We start from the raw sequence: 19403 nt of genomic DNA on the forward strand, positions 1-19403 counted from the left end.
GATATATACAAAGCGAATAGTTTTTCCTGAAACATTCAGAGTCTCTTTACACAGAGGGGACACATGTTTATGTATAAAAGACATGAACAAGTGGATTCTGCACAATAGGTGGCCTTTATCTTATCGATGCACATTATGCATGTATAGCAGATATGTGTGTGTGTGTGTGTGTGTGTGTGTGTGTGTGTGTGTGTGTGTGTGTGTGTGTGTGTGTGTGTGTGTGTTACCTGGCTCTTTTCTACTGAGGCATTGTGTTTGTCACACATGGGGCTGATCTCCATGCCCCTCTCCCTCTCTCGGTCCCCCTGGGTGAAGAACTCCTCCATGATGCGGTCCGTACACTGCCGGTACAGCTGGAGAGGCTTAGTGGGGTTACTCAGATCTGCACAGTGCACCATGTTCTGCAGAACCTGGATATAACAAATAAAAGGTTAAAAAAGGGGGAACATGCCAGCCACATGTTGCATGATTTAGAGCAGAGGGGCTCGTTCAAAGCATCTACAATAGAGACTCTTGCAATCCTGTACAATAAACCTGTACAAAATAAACACTATGTGCATTTTGTACGGCGATATAATCACTCTAATGTCGAACATACTTGTTTCTATAAATGTCCTAACCTATATTCTTTTAAGGTAACAACACTTCAATGCCATCTACAGTATGTCCCTTAGTCTACTGAAAATACTGCTACTCCATTTAGCCATGGTTGTGTACTTATTTGTGTGTGCTTTACTTTTTTATTATTTCATGTCTCTTTTTTTTGTATCTGCTATCCACATTTGCAGTAACACTGTACATTTCCCTGTTGTGGGACTAATAAAGGATTTCTGAACTAAAAACCCTAAATCATGTGATTTTAATGAAATTGTTGGTAAATAGATCATGGTTAAAGAGGTGAAATACAATACATCTTGTTCATCTTGGTGAACTTTGATGCAACTCATTTGTGGTTCTGACAGAAAATGGAGGAATTTGAGGATGGAGGAAGCTGTGTTGCAAGTAATCAACACATTTTGCTGTGTAGCTTTCTAAAATAACCAAGAGGTACTAATGATGTCTTTTTATACCGAGGTGATATTTGTTTAGAAGCCCAAGTTATCAGAATATTTAAGGGGACCGCAGTAGGGATGCTCCGATCAGGGTTTTTGGGGCCGATCACCGGAATCAGAATCGGCTGATCCGATCACAGGGTGGGTGGGGGCTATGGGGATCTTCCATTTAAAGTGTTATATTGTGAATTGTGTAGCAGAGTTTCTGTTAGCCGGTAAGTACCGGACTATGACCGTTAATATATGCTGATAATGCTCAGTTAATGGGTCTCATTTTTATATTGCTTCAGTTTATAATCGTAACAGATTGAAAAGTTCAGATTCATTTTTCAATAAATGATTTGTTTCCACAAACAACAAACAACATACTTATTACATTCAAACAAACTACTTATAGCAGGCTAGATGAAGTACATTATTCAAAAGTTTACTTTCACTTTGGTTATTAACAACGGAGAAATAAACGGAGCCTCTCTCCCCCTCTCTCTCTCTCTCTCTCTCTCTCTCCTGACAGCCTGTCAGTATCTCATGCAGCTCGATGATCCAGTAATGAGTGACCTGACAGTGAAGAATAAACATATTATAACTAGATTAGCTTGTTCCAGAGGTAGATCAAATAGCTAAGTGTGTTAGTTCTGACTTGAAGTGTGTGTTTTGCTCCGCTCACCGGTCCGTCACAGCGGGCGGAGCTGCGTGTTCTCCGTCAGCTGATCCTGTTCTCTGATCCCTCTCTCTCTCTTTCTGCTTCACACATGTTGCATATAGCTATTTTGTTGTCTTTTTAGGACACCTTGAAAAACTACCAGACCGGTGAAGCCATTTTGGCGAGCTTGTTATGCCACAGAGAAAAGTCTCATGTATTTGCATCCTCTGAGCATCCCTAGACCGCAGTATTCTTTGAATGTACATGCACATCAAACAGAGTGGCACACATCTTGTTGTTTCTGATGGTGAACTTTGTCCTGACCTGTATCCTGTCTGAGTAGTTGTCCAGCAGCAGGACACCAGAGCTGGTCACCTTCTTGGTTTCAACCATAGTTTTCAGATCAGCCAGTAGATTCATGTGCTTTGACATGTCTGTAGCTAGCACCTGGGAATTATTGGGGAAAATCATTAGTTATCAATACGAGAAAAAGGTGATGTGATGGCATATACAGTGGGGAAAACAAGTATTTAGTCAGCCACCAATTGTGCAAGTTCTCCCACTTCAAAAGATTAGAGATGCCTGTAATTTTCATCCTAGGTATACCTCAACTATGAGAGACAAAATGAAAAAAAAAAAATCCAGAAAATCACTGTCTGATTTTTATTTAATTTATTTGCAAATAATGGTGGAAAATAAGTATTTGGTCAATAACAAAAGTTCATCTCAATACTTTGTTATATACTCTTTGTTGGCAATGACAGAGGTCAAACGTTTTCTGTAAGTCTTCACAAGGTTTTCACACACTGTTGCTGGTATTTTGGCCCATTCCTCCATGCAGATCTCCTCTAGAGCAGTGATGTTTTGGGGCTGTTGCTGGGCAACACGGACTTTCAACTCCCTCCAAAGATGTTCTATGGGGTTGAGATCTGGAGACTGGCTAGGCCACTCCAGGACCTTGAAATGCTTCTTACGAAGCCACTCCTTCGTTGCCCGGGCGGTGTGTTTGGAATCATTGTCATGCTGAAAGACCCAGCCACGTTTCATCTTCAATGCCCTTGCTGATGGAAGGAGGTTGTCACTCAAAATCTCACGATACATGGCCCCATTCATTCTTTCCTTTACACGGTTCAGTCGTCCTGGTCCCTTTGCAGAAAAACAGCCCCAAAGCATGATGTTTCCACCCCCATGTTTCACAGTAGGTATGGTGTTCTTTGGATGCAACTCAGCATTCTTTCTCCTCCAAACACATCTAGTTGAGTTTTTACCATAAAGTTCTATTTTGGTTTCATCTGACCATATGACATTCTCCCAATCCTCTTCTGGATCATCTAAATGCTCTCTAGCAAACTTCAGACGGGCCTGGACATGTACTGGCTTGAGCAGGGGGACACGTCTGGCACTGCAGGATTTGAGTCCCTGACGACGTAGTGTGTTACTGATGGTAGCCTTTGTTACTTTGGTCCCAGCTCTCTGCAGGTCATTGACTAGGTCCCCCCGTGTGGTTCTGGGATTTTTGCTCACCGTTCTTGTGATCATTTTGACCCCACGGGGTGAGATCTTGCGTGGAGCCCCAGATCGAGGGAGATTATCAGTGGTCTTGTATGTCTTCCATTTTCTAATAATTGCTCCCACAGTTGATTTCTTCACACCAAGCTGCTTACCTATTGCAGATTCAGTCTTCCCAGCCTGGTGCAGGTCTACAATTTTGTTTCTGGTGTCCTTTGACAGCTCTTTGGTCTTGGCCATAGTGGAGTTTGGAGTGTGACTGTTTGAGGTTGTGGACAGGTGTCTTTTATACTGATAACGAGTTCAAACAGGTGCCATTAATACAGTTAACAAGTGGAGGACAGAGGAGGCTCTTAAAGAAGAAGTTACAGGTCTGTGAGAGCCAGAAATCTTGTTTGTTTGTAGGTGACCAAATACTTATTTTCCACCACAATTTGCAAATAAATTATTTAAAAATCAGACAATGTGATTTTCTGGATTTTTTTTTTCTCATTTTGTCTCTCATAGTTGAGGTATACCTAGGATGAAAATTACAGGCCTCTCTCATCTTTTTAAGTGGGAGAACTCGCACAATTGGTGGCTGACTAAATACTTTTTTGCCCCACTGTAACTAATTTGACTTCTTCTCTTTTCACTTACAATGTCAATGACCATCTTTCGCAGAGATTGTCTTTGTTTTTTGGTCAAGTTTTGGAAGATGTCACAGTTCTCCTCTTGTAGAAGTTTGAAACCGACTGCTAGATGGTGGTTTTCCAACACCGACGAGTCATTGTACATCAGCGCCAACTCCGAATCTGCAAGGAGGACACCATCGATCATTTATGTGATTGTTCAAAATGGAAGTAACTTCTAAAACCATGAAATAATCAGAATTTTCCCACCATGAAATATGTAATTGCTTTGCCTTGATTACTTTGTAAGAAAACACGACTCAACAAGGTCAAACTTTTCAACAGAATGAGGGATAACTATCTGCTAAAAGGCCTGTCCAAATGTATATGTGCTTCTGTGACACCTGTATTATCCATCATGCTCTGTGAGAGACATAAGAAACCCCCAGCATGCTTTCTGCTCAGAGGCTTCCCCACTCTGCGTCATTTGAAGGTCCTCTTGCTGTATTTAGATGTTCCATTAAGATGCATTAGTCTTGGCCTCAATGGAGCAGATGAGCAGAGGGAGAAAGGGGATCCTGCTCTGTCGCTCTGTGGCTGACAGAAGATCAGTCCTAACTAGGATGACTCACACTGCCTTTCCTTCAGGGAATCCCCATTTGGGCTTATGGGAAGCACAACACATTATGTGTGTTAAGCGTGTGGGACTATGAAGTCAGAGCTGCCAACATTGTGTTATAGAAAGTAGTAGCATGCCGAGCGGAGGAAGGCAATTTTTTTTCCGGCGGGGGGTCCGAGGTCCGCCGAAGCCCCCAGAATGCCCCCTTATTTCATTTTTACTTTACTTATTTCTATTTATCTTTTGTATTCAACTGTTTCTATTTTACTGTAAATTGTATGTATATATAGTTCCCTATTCCTTTTCCTATCACCCTGCTGCTATAACATGTGCAATTCCCTTACAGGATTAATAAAAGTTATCTTATCTTATCTTATCAGAAGCCAGAGACTTTACATGCTCTGAGATGCAATCTAGGTCATATTAGGACATGTTTTTCTGCAAAGTAAATTTTTTGTGTATAATTTCTCCTTTTCCCTGTACTGTTGCACACAATTAAACACCAACATACACAAAAAAATATTTTTATTAACCGAACAGAATTCATCATGAAACAATACTGAACAATAACACATGAAAAACCTGTACACAGCCTTTTTTAGAACAGAGTTCAACTCAAGGGAACCTTTGGCTGTGACATGACCATCTGATCAACCTCTCACTTTAGATGGTCATAGGTTGCTGACTTGGCCTTGGCAAGAGTTGTCTTGGAGTACGCCTGCTTGTAGCAGACAGACCCCTTTGCCACCATGAATTGTTTGTGGGTAATGAGGGTACTCAGGGTCTCCATTCCCATACTAGGTCTGAACTCCGTTCTGTTTTTTGTGACAAGACTGAAGATGCGTTCGCAGTCTGCATTGGAATGGAAGATGCAGAGGATAGCCAGCATTACCTTGCAGAGTAAAGGGTACTTGAGATGGCCATTTCCATCCTTCAGCTGACTCATCAGGTGCCACTGTGTGTCTGGTCACATATATAAGCCGCACTGGACTATAAGCCGCAGGTGTTTTAATGTTTAATTACCATATGTAAGGGTTCGTGCACAGAGGGGATTGTCGGGAAAGAGATGGCTGTTTGAGGAAGCTCCCATTTATTAACATTTCAACAAACAAGTTGCATATTTGCATAACGTATTCAAGTGTTAGTATTTATTGCAATAGTAGCTACAGAACATGTACTGTGCTGTGTAAACTGTACTGTATCACATAGTGTTTCAGACACACAAACTTTTCAACTTTCAAAATTAAACGGTGCGCTCCCAGCGCACGTACCGGCAGTGATCTAGAGCAGCGGTTTTCAACCAGTGGTACGGGGACAAACTGTCTCGCTCTCGTAATGTCTGTCTGTCTTGCTCTCGTTCTGTCTCTCGTACCACTCTCGGTTCCACTTTTACTTTTGCGCGCTACCTGTCTCACTCTTTTCCGACCTCCAGCTTTTCCTGCTGGAACCCGCCGCTTAAAGGTGGGGGTCCGCGGACCGGCCATAGAGCCCATAGAGTTAAAGGCGGTGGCCGTTAGCTTTAAAAATCCATAGATTAGCCGCACCGTTATATAAGCCGCAGCGTCGAAAAATGGGAAAAAAGGCGCGGCTTATAGTCCGAAAAGTACGGGTATGTTTTAATATACTCTATTGACTTCACATATTTTTCACATAGGCCTATCTGACTCTGAAAGCCAGCTACGAACCTCACCGCACGGCACTGGTCTACATGAATAGAATTCTTCATCAACAGCGGGAGCCAAAACAGCATAGCATCCTGGTAACAGTAGTGAGGGCATTACAAAAAAGAAGTACAGCCGATCCTATTGGCTCTTTGCCAACGCAAGGGACGAATCATAAAACGGCTTATATGTGAGCTTTAGTGCTGGTTGGATGTCAACACATGCACGAGGCTGCCAGCTCACCGATTCATTTTTCGATTTGTTAGGTAATGCGTAGGATATTCAAGTCAAGCGTAGCGGCGTAATTAGGGCCTGGAAATCGTATCTGCTACGCCAAAATCGTGTATGTTGGCAGCTCTGTGAAGTGCTTTTCAGTTCTCATATGGTATTACTAATACCCTTATGCAACATACATATTTAAAAGTTTAAGGCGATCCTCAGTGCATATAAACTCTGTTTGTTTGTGCTTTCCTCTAAATGTCCAAATCAAAGCCTTGTTTGTGGCCCCTCCGGCCGGGGGCGAGTGAGTCAGTGAAGGCAGAGACATCAGACGTTCAATCTCTGGCTCGAGGACACTCCACATACCAGCTCAACTCCATGAACCCTGTAAGCCTACCAGGCTCCGTTCATCCATTAACATCACTGCCCTCAGTAGTATCTACTCATGCAGATAGTTTAGCTGCTTTTTTTTTTTTAAAGATATATTTGTCTCTCTTTGTTTGTCTTTATCTGTCTTTTTGTAATGACTACGACCTCGTTAACCCAACAACATCATACCACATGTCAAACAAAGATTTCCTATGCAGTGTGTACACAATATATTGGCGACATTTATTTTCTCATTAAATCATGGTAGTTTGAATGATGTTGTGTTACAAGGAAAGGGTATTATTGTGGACGACAATGATCACACCTTTGAACTCCTCTTTCTTGGAATCACTTGTCAAAGCCATCACATACGACTAAAAAAACAACACAAATTGCTTTTTCCTTTTACGTACAGTAAATATGCAGCATCTGCTAGGGTGTGTGTGCCAGGCTACAGTGTGTGTGCCAGGCTACAGTGTGTGTGTGTGTGCATGTTCCCACCTGGGGATCAGAGTGTGAGTGTGTGCTGCTGTCTGTGAGTACGCACTAATGACACTGCTGAGGCGCTGACGTAGCTGCTAAGCCACTGCCATATTTAGACTCACTGGTGTTGATGAGGAACTGGTTGGAGACACCAGGATGGTCCACGTCGTGAATTGCACTGGCAAAGATGGCAGCTAGGATCTCAAGGTCTGTGAATACAGCCTGAAACAAAAGAAGCAGGCACAGAGGGGACCAGGGAGGGCGTAAATTAAACTGTTGGACAAAAATATCCATGCAAGTAAGAGCCATTGATTGGACTTTGAGCAGGAGTTTGATGGAAGCTACCTTGTGGACTTCTGCTTGGGCATTTGGGTTTATGTCTGTGCAAGTGTACATTGACTTAGTGTGAGTGTGTGTGTGTCTGTGTGTGTGTGTGTGTGTGTGTGTGTGTGTGTCTCACCTCAAGGGCAGGGGTGGATAGCAGCACGTGAGTTGACTGGGTGACGTCAGCAGCATGAATGTTGTTATGGTAGGCCACATCACCATGGTAATGGTCTTCTAAGGTCATCAGGTATGTTATAAAGGTGTCAAGAGGAATTTTAAATGTTTTTAACAAGTCCCTCTCCTACAAACACAATAACAGGAGATAGAGATCATGGTCAAAACTGTTTCAAGATTTAACAAGCATTCATTTTGTATTAAATGATTAAGAAAAAGGAAAGCAGAGACGGCCCTTACCTGGAATATTGTGTACATCATGACTGTCAGTGGCCGATTCCCAGAGAACTCTGAGACTTTAAAAACATTAAGGCCCCATTTATTCACATGCTCCAGCTCCTGAAACAAGAATTAAAGACACAATTAGAAACAAAACATCCCATGTTATATCCTTCTGTTCTTTCCTTATTATCAGAACTACCCTAAAGTCAATTTCAGAGAGTGGCTGCATTTATGCGAGTGTGTAACTTATTTCAGTAGTTTGCACACCTTAGCAAGTTCATCCTCAGTTTCCGTTTTGACTCCAAAGCGAGCGATATTAGAGTTTGTGAGGCTGGAGGAGTGTTGCAGCTTTTTCACCCCACTGATCTGAGACATGGGCTTGTTCTTCTTCTCCTTCTCCTTCTGCGTCTGAGGGGTAGGCATCTCAACTTCATGTTGCTTGTCTGGGGTGACGCAGTGAAACAACAGTGGCAAGTAAATATGAGGATGGTGAATAAAATCGTTGTTGTTTTGGGTTAATGTTGTTAAGGTTCAACCAGAAAGTTAAACAAGGTTATTTTCATCCGTCAAGCATAAAGAGATTTGTTTGTTTTACTTTTTAACCGGTGAGTCTATCATGTGTCATAACTCACCGAGGAAGGTGCTGGAGATGAACTCAGACACCTGGTTCCCAGAGCGGCTCATCTCTGACAGGTGAGTCAGCTCCCTGTTCAACATCCTCTTGAACTGAAAGAGGGACACACGCACACAAACAGAAACACAATTTTAATTGTACCGTAGAGCCATCATACACCTACACTTATTCAAATAAAGATTCCCAAATAATGCAAGGAAATGGCAAGCACCATTCAAGAGCCAAACACACTATGCTCACTGTAACAGTACCCTAAATATATTTGAGGCAAAACATGAAGCCATGAACGGAAAACCCTTGAAACACATTTTCAGGATGGCAGTGAAGAAATCAAATGATTTAATCGGCATGAACTCTCCTGTTGGATGCAGTTGCAAGAGATTTGCAAACATTTCCAATCACATCACAAGAGCCAGACCCAGGTATGTCACCATTTCTGGTTTAACACTTGACACACAGCAGCTCAAAGGGTTAGGGGTCAGGGAACCCACTTTCCTACTTTCGTTTGTCCAATTTCAGAAGCACTGCCTGCTCCTCCCTGCCTCCCCCTCACCCAATTCTCTCTTTTCTCTTCTGTGTGCCTAATTGAAGTGGCAGACACAAATGTAGCTCCGGGTTGCGATTTAAGGACCAAACTGATTGACTTAAGGGAGAATGCTTGAAATCCGTGATCTTTCAAGGTGAGTTACGAAACGAAAAGACAAAAAAAAAAAAACAACGCCACTGCATTGTGTAAATCGTTCTGGCCTGTACCAAATGCATACTTGATGTATATTGATTAAGTATATATATATATATATCAATATTGATCACTTAAAATAGGCCATTACAACACTGCAGAATGCTTTCTGCGCAATTGAGTATTGACATTCTATTGAATAACACCCACAGGCATTCATTAGGTGGCTTTTTAAAATGGACACCCAAGAGGCAAAGCACCATCTGGAGAGTGCTTTTTTCAGCTAATAATAGCCAATAGAGTAGAAAAGCGACAAATGCACGTCATGTGCAGATGTATTTACTTGACACATAATTATTAAAACAAGTAAATTAAATGGCAATGAGATACAATCACTGTTATACATTTAAGAAAAAAAGATCTCTGTTTAATTACAAATTGCAGCCATCCTAAAAACATCCCTTATAACATAAAGAAATGCGCGACCAACACAAAAAGTGTGACTGTATTATTCCATGTAGCAGGGCAATTGTGGCATAAAAAAAACAATGAAATGAGCAGGAAGTAGTAAAAATGTTTGTGCTTTAAAATACAAATTCACTTAAAAAGTGAACTACATATCTTTATTTTCTTTGCTGCAAATCCAAACAGTTTAGGCGTTCTAAAGTACAGTGCAAGTACCACCATCTGTCCCTATCACAGATGCATCAAAAAGGATGATGGATCCAGAAATCTCACACCTTTAAAGCATTGTTCAACGAGTGGGCGAGGAGCTACAACATATAACCCTGCTTCCAAATCTGTGTCAAGGATTAAGCTCAGTAACAAAAAAACATTTCCACTCCCTGGAAAATAATTAAAACAATCATATTAAAATAGAGGGTGGTAAAAAATACCCGAATAATTAATTACATTTGGCCAATCGGAGACAACGTCTTACCTTTATATATCCCCAGGACACAGAGCGTAGATAATTAGCTTCAGGCATGTTGACAAATTAACAAAATAGATCCACAAAGGTTCAGGTTTACAGCCAAGAATATAGTTTGGATGATGAAAACGCTAGCGAACGAAAACAGTCCGCAGCTGTGGCCAGTAAAAGACTTCAACCTGAAGAGCCTTCAGAGCTACGTTCAATGTCCATAAATGAAGCATCATAATCCTGTCCTGCAAATATCCACAGAAGTGAGCCCATGTTGCAGAAAGCAGAGGAAAAGCAGCTTCTGAGAGAGGAAGCATGCAGCAATCCAAAAATCCGATGAGAGCATATCGTGACCACACACACTGAGATCCACATGACATGTGCATGCGCGCGCACACACACACACACACACACACACACACACACACACACACACACACACACACACACACACACACACACACACACACACACACACACACACACACACACACACACACACACACACACACACACACACACACACACACACACACACACACACACACACACACACACACGACACACTGCTGAGGTGGTGAATAATTGATGATGGTGCGGATGCTTGGTAGATGCCAAAGCACCAGGACAGCAAAAATAAATTCTGTCAACAGCTCCTGCCTCTGTGTGTATGACACTAGCTCTCATGTGAAGAGCACAGGTTGCTTCTCTCACTCTGGCCCAATTCCAAACCACACCCTACACCCTACCCTCTCCCACTCCGTGACGGAGTGAGTGACACTCGCAGATGAACGAGGCTCCCTCCTGTCAGATGGAGGGAATAAATACAGCGGCAAGCTTTGGGACAAACTCCCCTCTCTCCGGCAGAAACAGGAAATGCCATAACTGTATGTAACAACGGTTTCAAATCAGCATCTGTTGGACAAAAAATGTAAATGATTAACTAAAATAAAACTCCAAACATCTTTAATTGTGTTACTTTTTGCTGGAACTACTTGTACACAGCTTGATTCATGACGGACACACCCAGCGTTGAGTCCGGACATGTAGGGCAGCGTCAGCACCAATGCAGACTCGCTGTTTGAGGGCTTGATAACCCACTCCCCTTCCACACTCGTTGGTTTGGAACAGCACTTAATGTGGCGGACCCTACGCGCAAACGCAGGGGTAGTGTGTAGGGGTAGGATGTAGGGGGTGGTATGGAATTGGGCCTGTCACACAACATTAGGAAATCAGGGCCCAGATATGGAAGAAGTGTGAGCTCATCATCACCTCTAATTAGCTTAGATTGGAACAGACTCGAAGTCACCGATGTGATTGGCTGGGACCAAAGTCAGTGGAGAATTTACTGCTTCACTTTCCTTCCATTCCTGTAGTGCAGGAAGAAGTGGCTTTGCATTTGTACGTGTGTATGTACACATAGTATATGTTTTTGTTGTGTGTAGGCAAAACATGTTTACATAACATGGCATGGTTTGTGAGTGTATGCTTTTGAATGACTGACCTAACCCTGTCTGTAGTATGATGAACAAGAACAGGTTACCTCATCCAACATGATACAAGACTGAGGTCAGCTTTTAGTGCTCATGCCAGATGAGTCACAGAAACATCACTATTGAAATGATGTTCTTCATGAAAACCAATTAATCCTGCAAAAAGAGCGAGCGTCACCGTTATCTGAAAGCACTGGTTCCACACAGGCTGCTGTGTGTCACTGAGCTCAAGATGTTGTTGCTTTAGTTGCAAACAATGATCATGGACGCTGATTGAAAGAGAAGTTTGAATGGAGCTGTATCATCAGTAACAGTACGAATGGTTCTCTTATGAAAAAAATCAACCATGAGCAAAAACAAATCATATCTACCTATTTCTACTGCCATTTGGCTATCTTCCATTTTGATGGGATTGCATTTTATAAGATCCTTTTCAAGAATATAAAAGAAAATAAACTACAAATCATACATTAAGCTCAGTAAAGCCAAGCTGGAAAATATGTATATTATATAATCAATATTATAAAAACATTGATTATAGCCGCTGTAATGATGGTGGGGCATTATGCCTTTAAATCACAAAATATAATTATTTTAGAATATAAAAAGACAATTTTTGATTCTATACAGAAAAGTAAAGTTAAGTCCTTAATCTTCAATGTACAGTTCTTCTTTGTTTCTCTTAGTGTGTGTGTGTGTGTGTGTGTGTGTGTGTGTGTGTGTGTGTGTGGGGGTGTGTGTGTGTGTGTGTGTGCGTGAGCGCATCTGTGCACATGCATGTGTCATGTGTATGTAATGGTCCAGCAGCTACATGGATTGAAAAGGGACCAAACCTGTCTCAGCTTACTTCTCACCCCACCTCCACACTCATCCTGGTACTTTGAGTAATTTACAGCTACACTGGAGCAGATGAGACTGACATCCAGTACTTTAGCTTTGATTGACTCTGAGCCAAGCAGGCCACCACAGGCCCAAGCACACACACACACACAAACACACACTCACAAGTTTACAGTATACACAAATATAACCATCAGATACCCTTCCTTTCCACACATGCTCCCTCTCTGTCACATACACATATTGATGGCTAAGCAAAGAGGTGTGAACACAAACTATCGGATAGGAATTGGAAAGTGTCACACCAAGCTAAGCTGTGACTTGTGTGTAATTCGTTTTTCGAGTGACCAAAAATATCCACTCCCTGCCGTAAATAGCCCACGACACCTCCAGAGCTCCGTAGCATTTCTTTCTTTATTCAAAGTTCACATTTATTATGGTGGCAACGCCCCCCCCCCCTACAGAAGACCAGGGACTCTAATTGCTGTCCCACTGACTGACAAGTGTATTTGTTTTCCAATTATAACCCTAACAAAATATGGAGAAGAAAATATAGAGTAAAAGAGCAAAATATAAAAAAAGAAATTATTGTATGTATCTTAAACTATTAAGATACATAGGTTAATAAAATAGAAATTCTAATCATTCAGTAGGAGTACTGACAAACAGCCGTAAAGAAATCCAACCCTCAGTAAAAAAATCCAAACGATTAAACCTATCAGCTACTTAAGAATGACTTTGACTTGCATGTATGAGACTAAGAATTAAAACAGACTTATGACACAATTTAGACAAATAAATCTAACTTTAGGGACACAGCAGTGATCAAGTGGACACCAAGTATTTTCGAACTGAGGCCTTAAAACTATTGTTTCTACCCTAAGTGGGTCCAAGCAGTGAATCAAGAGTATCTTCCTATTCTTACTGTCCTAAATTATTAGCCCATGAAGAGACTGAACACTTGACCGGTTACATTGTTCCTGAGGCCGAGCAAGAGGAAGTTATTCATTATCAACTCAAGTTGTATTACTGGGCTCTGTAAAACACAGGTATGCTTGGAAGGAGATGTTGACACGGATGAACCCTTGTTTGTTGAGTATGTTTATCAGCTGCTGTGTAATACTAAACATGTATTCTCTCCATAGTTTGAGTTCCTTTTAGGCAATCAGTTATGTCACCTTGTTTGACCTACTGTTATAACTGCCCCTGACAATCAGAGATGACATACACTATTTCTCTAGATAATGTTAGAATCTGATTGGGGTCATTACTTGGGGACATGAAAAGCAGAACTAACTGCACAGCTTCCACAGAGTAAACACCAACAAATGTGACCGCTAAACGACACTGCTAAAGCAAAAGGTAGAGGTGGTGACTTTCACAGGAATGTCACAGGAAACAGAGGAAATGAGAGCACTTTCTTTAGTAACTCAATTCAATTTGCATCAAGGGTATTCCATGTTATTGTTTCTTTCTAATCTCAATTCTTCCTTTAACGATGAATAGCTTGTGTTGAGTGTTCAACGTAAAATAAAAGTGTGCAGGATACAGAAACAAAACAAAGACTATGTGTGGAGTATGTAGTCACTGTATGTCCTATGATATGTGTGTGTGTGTGTTGCGGGAGTGAGATAGCAGGCTGGTTGGGCCTTTAGCTGTTGCCATGACAACCAGAGATAGCTGTCCTGGTAAGCAATAGTGAGATAGAGTGTGTTACAGGTTTTTTTTTTGTTATTTAAAATAAAAATAAATCTCTTTTAAATTAAGCAGATGTCCGGGGCATGCATGTGATGGTAACATAAGCAATGTGTGTGTGTGTGTGATATTCCTTTGTCTGTCCGTCCTCCCTGCCTCTGCTCTCCATCCATCCCCCCTCCTGTGACATTACAGTGTGTGACATCACCACAGCCGATCAGCATTCAGAGTGGCATAGCAGCCTCCCTCTTTCCGCACGCGCGTGCGCGCACACACACACACACACACACACACACACACACACACACACACACACACACACACACACACACACACACACACACACACACACACACACACACACACACACACACACACACACACACACACACACACACACACACACACACACACACACACACACACACACGAGGCAACTGAACATGCTCACAGCACAATCCCCTGCCTACATGACGATGCGATCACTAACACACAAATGTCCCATTGATGGTATAAGACTGAAAACGGCATCAAAATAAATAAACATAAATATAAAAAAACAAATAATGATTTCATGAGATATCAGCGAGTCAGGTTGGTTTGATATACACCTGACAAATGAAAAAAAGGGCTTTATGGCAATGGACCACGTCACACACCGAGGAGGAAATGTCTATTAAATATTGTAATACAGCCAATGAAATATATAAAATCAACAGTCTTTAATGTGTTAAATCTCTCTGCTCTTGGAAATGTTTATAAAGTTGAGCTGATAATCAGCATTCAACAATTAACACTGTTTCTCTGCTGCTGACTTACCAAACAGTATATTACATAGAGATCATTTGCATTCTATATTTCTTCATTTATGTATGGCTGTATTTGTAGATACTAACAAAACAAGTCAAATGTATTACTATTTATAAGAACTCAACCTCATGAGAGGACCTGAAGTTATCCTTTAATGAAACAATGCTGTTTACAGCCATGTTTCAGATGTTAATGACAACCACAAATACTTTTTAAACCTGTAACAAACATGTAGATAACATATATGTGCTGTTTTCATCAGCAACAAAACAGACCCCAGTGAATCATGGGTAGAAGTTTTGGAAAATGTTTCAATAAATAACACTGGAAGTGCATTCACACAGTTGGGGAATTCAAGTCTTGCCGAAGAAAATCCTACAGTCCTACAGATGCCGACATGTTTAACTTAACAAGTTGTTATAAACTTTTTGTTGTGATGCTTACCTTGTTGGAGGCCATCTCGCTGACGGAGTGTCTTGTCTGCAGTGTCTCCAGCTGGTCCAGACACCAGTCCAGCTCCTCCAGGGTCTCAGTGGCCAGTTTCTGGTAGGCCTCCTCTGCAGGGGCAAGACAGGAGGGCAAGGGGTCAGTAAGGGCCCGCTTCAGAGGGCTAGGGGACGGTCCAGGCCCGGCGTCTCCCACCCCACATACAGCTAAGCTGGGATACCCCGAGTAGACACATGGGTGACTCTTCATACTGGACAGGTGAGCCAGCTGCGGGCCTTGGGGGGGGGGGTCCTGCGTCCTGACCCACAGAGGAGCAGTCACAGGTCAGCGGGGGCAGAGCTTGCTGATTCCCTTGGAGAAAAAAAACCTCCTGTGCAGTCCTACAGTTCAAATCCTGGATTCTTCCTTTAAGAGTGAGTTAGATACAATCCCAGAGAGGACAGTAAAGGTGATAGATGGCAAACAGCCACCCCTGAGCCAGTTCTGGGTGTCCAAATAAATGTTAACAGGAAGAGGGTCACAGCAGAGAATACAGAGGTAACCCACAGAGAAAAAGGAGAACAAGCAATTTCTCAGATATTCACCATATCCCATACACAGCACATATATCACAGTCAGTGATCTAGGTGTGTAAGGTTTTCGCTATTATTCATAAGAGAGATGTAATTCCAGTCATGTAGCAGGATGAACAGTAGTCTGCTTAGCAGGCCCATGTCTGCTATAGGCGGGATGGAGGGAAGACAGGGGAGGTGGAACAGAGGATCAGAACCAGTCAAGATTCACGTCAATACTGTCCAGCGAGGAACACACACCGGATTGCTCACAGCATCCTGACATGGTGAACAAATTCAAAGACATCCAAAACACACACGGACACATTCAGACACACACATGCATACACACATACACACTCACACAAGACAAAATGCTAACCAAAACACATCATCATTTTGTCCTCTTAGCCTCTCTGCTAATGAACATATCCATGGTGTCCGGGAAGCAAAGGGTATAATCCGTTGTGCTTTTAGGATAGTTTCCTATAGATGCTCTGTGTATAGGGGGTGGGCTTCTGTTGCTTCGGCGTCCCTGGTAGCCAAACGTGCTACTCTCCCCAAGCTGTACCTAAAGCCTGAGAGGACTGCACTGTGGATGGGGAAGGGAGAGTGAGAAATTGTGGACTGGAATAAAAGAGGAGTAGAGGCAGAGCTAGGAGCTCCCTATACTATGTGTGCCTGCATGCTAATATGTGTTCAGCATACAAATCCACCAAAACAGAGGTAAACAAGTGACGATATGGTAAAGATGGCAGAGCGTTAGCCCTACATCAAAGCATCCTTTGGTTACTTTTGATCAGAAATGTAAGACATGCATCCCTCAAAGTCAGCCTATGTTGAAAGAAAATGTCACCTTGTCAGAAGCCAATTAATATTGATGCCTTGACTAATTTGGGAAAGCACAGGCTCTTAATGCTATGTGATCTGTGATCTTAACTGTAATTCAGTTACAGCTAATGTGACATATAGAGAAAGCAGATTACAATCACATGATGTCATTTCAGCTAAATGTACATTTTCAGTCCATTGGAGCCCCTCAAAGACATCTATAACTAGTATGTTTGGAAACATGCACACCACTTTTATATCAAGGCATGGCTATTTAGTGTATAAGCATGACCATCTCTTAACCTCTCTTTTTCAATACCCCCCCTATTGTCTTTGACAAATCCCCCCTCCTCCTCCTCACACTCCGCTGATCTCTGAAATACCTTCCTCCTCCCTCTTTTGTATCCCTCTGTCTCTCTCCTCTTTCTTTCTCTCAGTCTCCCTTGCTCTCTCTGTCTCTCTCCCTGGTGTGGTGTCAGTGGCTGGGGTGCTACTCTTTCTGACAGCAACTGCACTGACGTCAATGACATTCTTCTCATGCTTAGTGCGACATCAGACACTGGCGCTCGGAGAGGCCACTCTGCTGCACAGACGCAGGGCTGCAGCCAAACTATGTACTGGAGCAGCTCGGCAGTGAAGTTGGACTGTGAGAGGAAGGACATGAGAGAGAAGGAGAGAAATATGCAGAGAGGGGGGGCCTGAACTACAAAGAAATCACATTGATGTGATATCAGTTGTTATGCTTGCTTTAGTTATGGTTTAAGATATCATGTGCAAATTATTTTAAAAAAACCTAACATACCGACCAACCTGATGCAATGATTAATTTGATAATGCTTTTTTAAATGTTTTAAATATTTCTTTAAACCTATGTTGTGGGGATTCAAATGATAAGGATGAAAGAGAAAGGACAATATTGGCACTATGCTCCATATGGATAAAGAAAGAACTGTTCATCCTAAATCATCTAATAGATTTGAGGAGGCCTGGGACATAAATACATATAATATCCTATTTTTCTGGGAACTTAAATTATTACAATTATAAGCCCTGTTGTTTTCATATAAAGTACAAGATTCAATATCTAGAGAGAGAGAGAGAAAGGAGTAATTCAGAGTAGTGGCCTCACTCATATTAATGTCATATCTAGAATATAAACCAACAGTTTAAAAAACTGCAATAACATTTTGGATTGAGAGTATGGGATGTTCAATGTTAAAACATACATTGAAACTTTGTAGCATGAGTTTTCATCCTGTTTGCTATACTAGTCACATGCTCAATGATTATGCCTCAATTTGTAAATAAAAAAAATGGCTCCAAAAGATCTTCTTCATATGAACAGTGAGTCCATAACAGATGACAGACAAATGTGAAGCAGAGAGGATTGCAGTGGGATGAGCATAAAGGAAAGTAGAAAAAGAGTAAAGACGCCTAGATGTAATCCTTTTTTAATTCACTAGTAATCTATCAATGACCGATTTACTAAATTACTTTTACCTATTCTCCCGTAAGTGTCTTTATCTGCAAGATGACTCAGTCAACGCCTCAGCAAACCTTTGCATTACAAGTAGTCAATACTCTCAAACAATCATGCTCATGACTCAAAGCTGTCACCAGTTTATGGCAGGGCACATAATGGCTGCACACCAGTATGATTGTGTTCTAAATATAGCACAATGTCACCAGGTTCTAATATATAAGCAGAGGACATGTATTAGGATAGAATGTGATTCTTGTGAGGAATGCCCAGATCAAAAACATATTTTTATAGCTGACAAGTCTATTCTAGCCGTCTAACACTGTCTGTGCCATGACTTATTCACAACAAGAACTCTAAGATTCATTTATTCATTCAATTATCAACTTTTATGGTGATGGACAACATCCTAAAACATGGCAGGCTAAAGCTCTGAACTGACATCTGTTTTGTATAAAAACAAATGTTAAATACTTTCTTAAACTTGTCTCTAAGTTGCTAAGTGGATTGAAAAGATGGAGATCTGGAGCTTCAGGGTTTCAGTTTCAGTTAAAATCCACTATAAAGCTGCTTTTAGAAACATATAAACTGGGTGATTGTCTTGCAAAAGATGTGATATGGCAAATTGCAAAGTCCCCAAAAACAAGCGTTCATTCCAAAGTGAACAAACCTCTGTAACTGTTATTACCTTTTCAGAAGATTTGACAGCAGCTTGAATAAATAAACCCATAATAGACAATAATATTTCTAATACTAAAACGTTTAATCCTGTATCACTTTACCTTTGGTCCTCCAATTTAGCATTTACTGTACAAGTATATAAATATGTAATAAATGGTTTAGGACAAACACAAATAGGCATGTTTGATAATAATCAAAGTGTGTGTTCATTTACAGTATTTGTCACCAATTATAACCTCTCCTAAGAAGACATATTACGTTATAGTTATTGAGAAATACATGAACAGTTGTATCTGCTTCTACAGTTTATAATATGTTATTTACCATATATTCTATGTTTATACATTGCCAAACAATTGGACTTTAAGTAAAGTATCACATCTAATGCTAACAATATTAATTATGTTTACTTTTTCTATAGCATTATCTATTCCTGATCTCCAGATGTCACTTC

The 19403-nt window shown here is 41.3% G+C and overlaps 1 protein-coding gene and 1 long non-coding RNA gene across 8 annotated transcripts in view; one reads left to right on the forward strand and one right to left on the reverse strand.

The window, feature by feature from the left end:
- pde4d (phosphodiesterase 4D, cAMP-specific) overlaps nt 1-19403 on the reverse strand; it is a 184822-nt gene that overhangs the window by 4136 nt on the left and 161283 nt on the right. For 4 of the 7 annotated variants that reach the window (XM_079689444.1, XM_079689445.1, XM_079689446.1 and 1 more), the window contains 9 exons: nt 15404-15516; nt 8519-8612; nt 8154-8329; nt 7905-8003; nt 7627-7791; nt 7289-7388; nt 3844-3998; nt 2020-2142; nt 228-410 (listed from right to left, as the gene is read on the reverse strand). In XM_079689444.1, coding sequence (XP_079545570.1) covers nt 228-410; nt 2020-2142; nt 3844-3998; nt 7289-7388; nt 7627-7791; nt 7905-8003; nt 8154-8329; nt 8519-8612; nt 15404-15516 — 1208 coding nt within the window. Of the gene's footprint in view, nt 1-227; nt 411-2019; nt 2143-3843; nt 3999-7288; nt 7389-7626; nt 7792-7904; nt 8004-8153; nt 8330-8518; nt 8613-10139; nt 10642-15403; nt 15517-15610; nt 15629-16339; nt 17086-19403 lie in introns of those variants that run through there. The other 3 variants (XM_079689448.1, XM_079689450.1, XM_079689449.1) reach the window with 3 other exon arrangements.
- On the forward strand, nt 8624-19397 carry LOC307044341. Its single transcript, XR_013809609.1, has 3 exons — nt 8624-9200; nt 15446-15664; nt 17334-19397. It is a non-coding gene; the product is annotated as an uncharacterized lncRNA (long non-coding RNA).

This window comes from Notothenia rossii (genome assembly GCF_949606895.1).
Source record: "Notothenia rossii genome assembly, chromosome: 6".
Classification (NCBI taxonomy): Eukaryota; Metazoa; Chordata; class Actinopteri; order Perciformes; family Nototheniidae; genus Notothenia; species Notothenia rossii.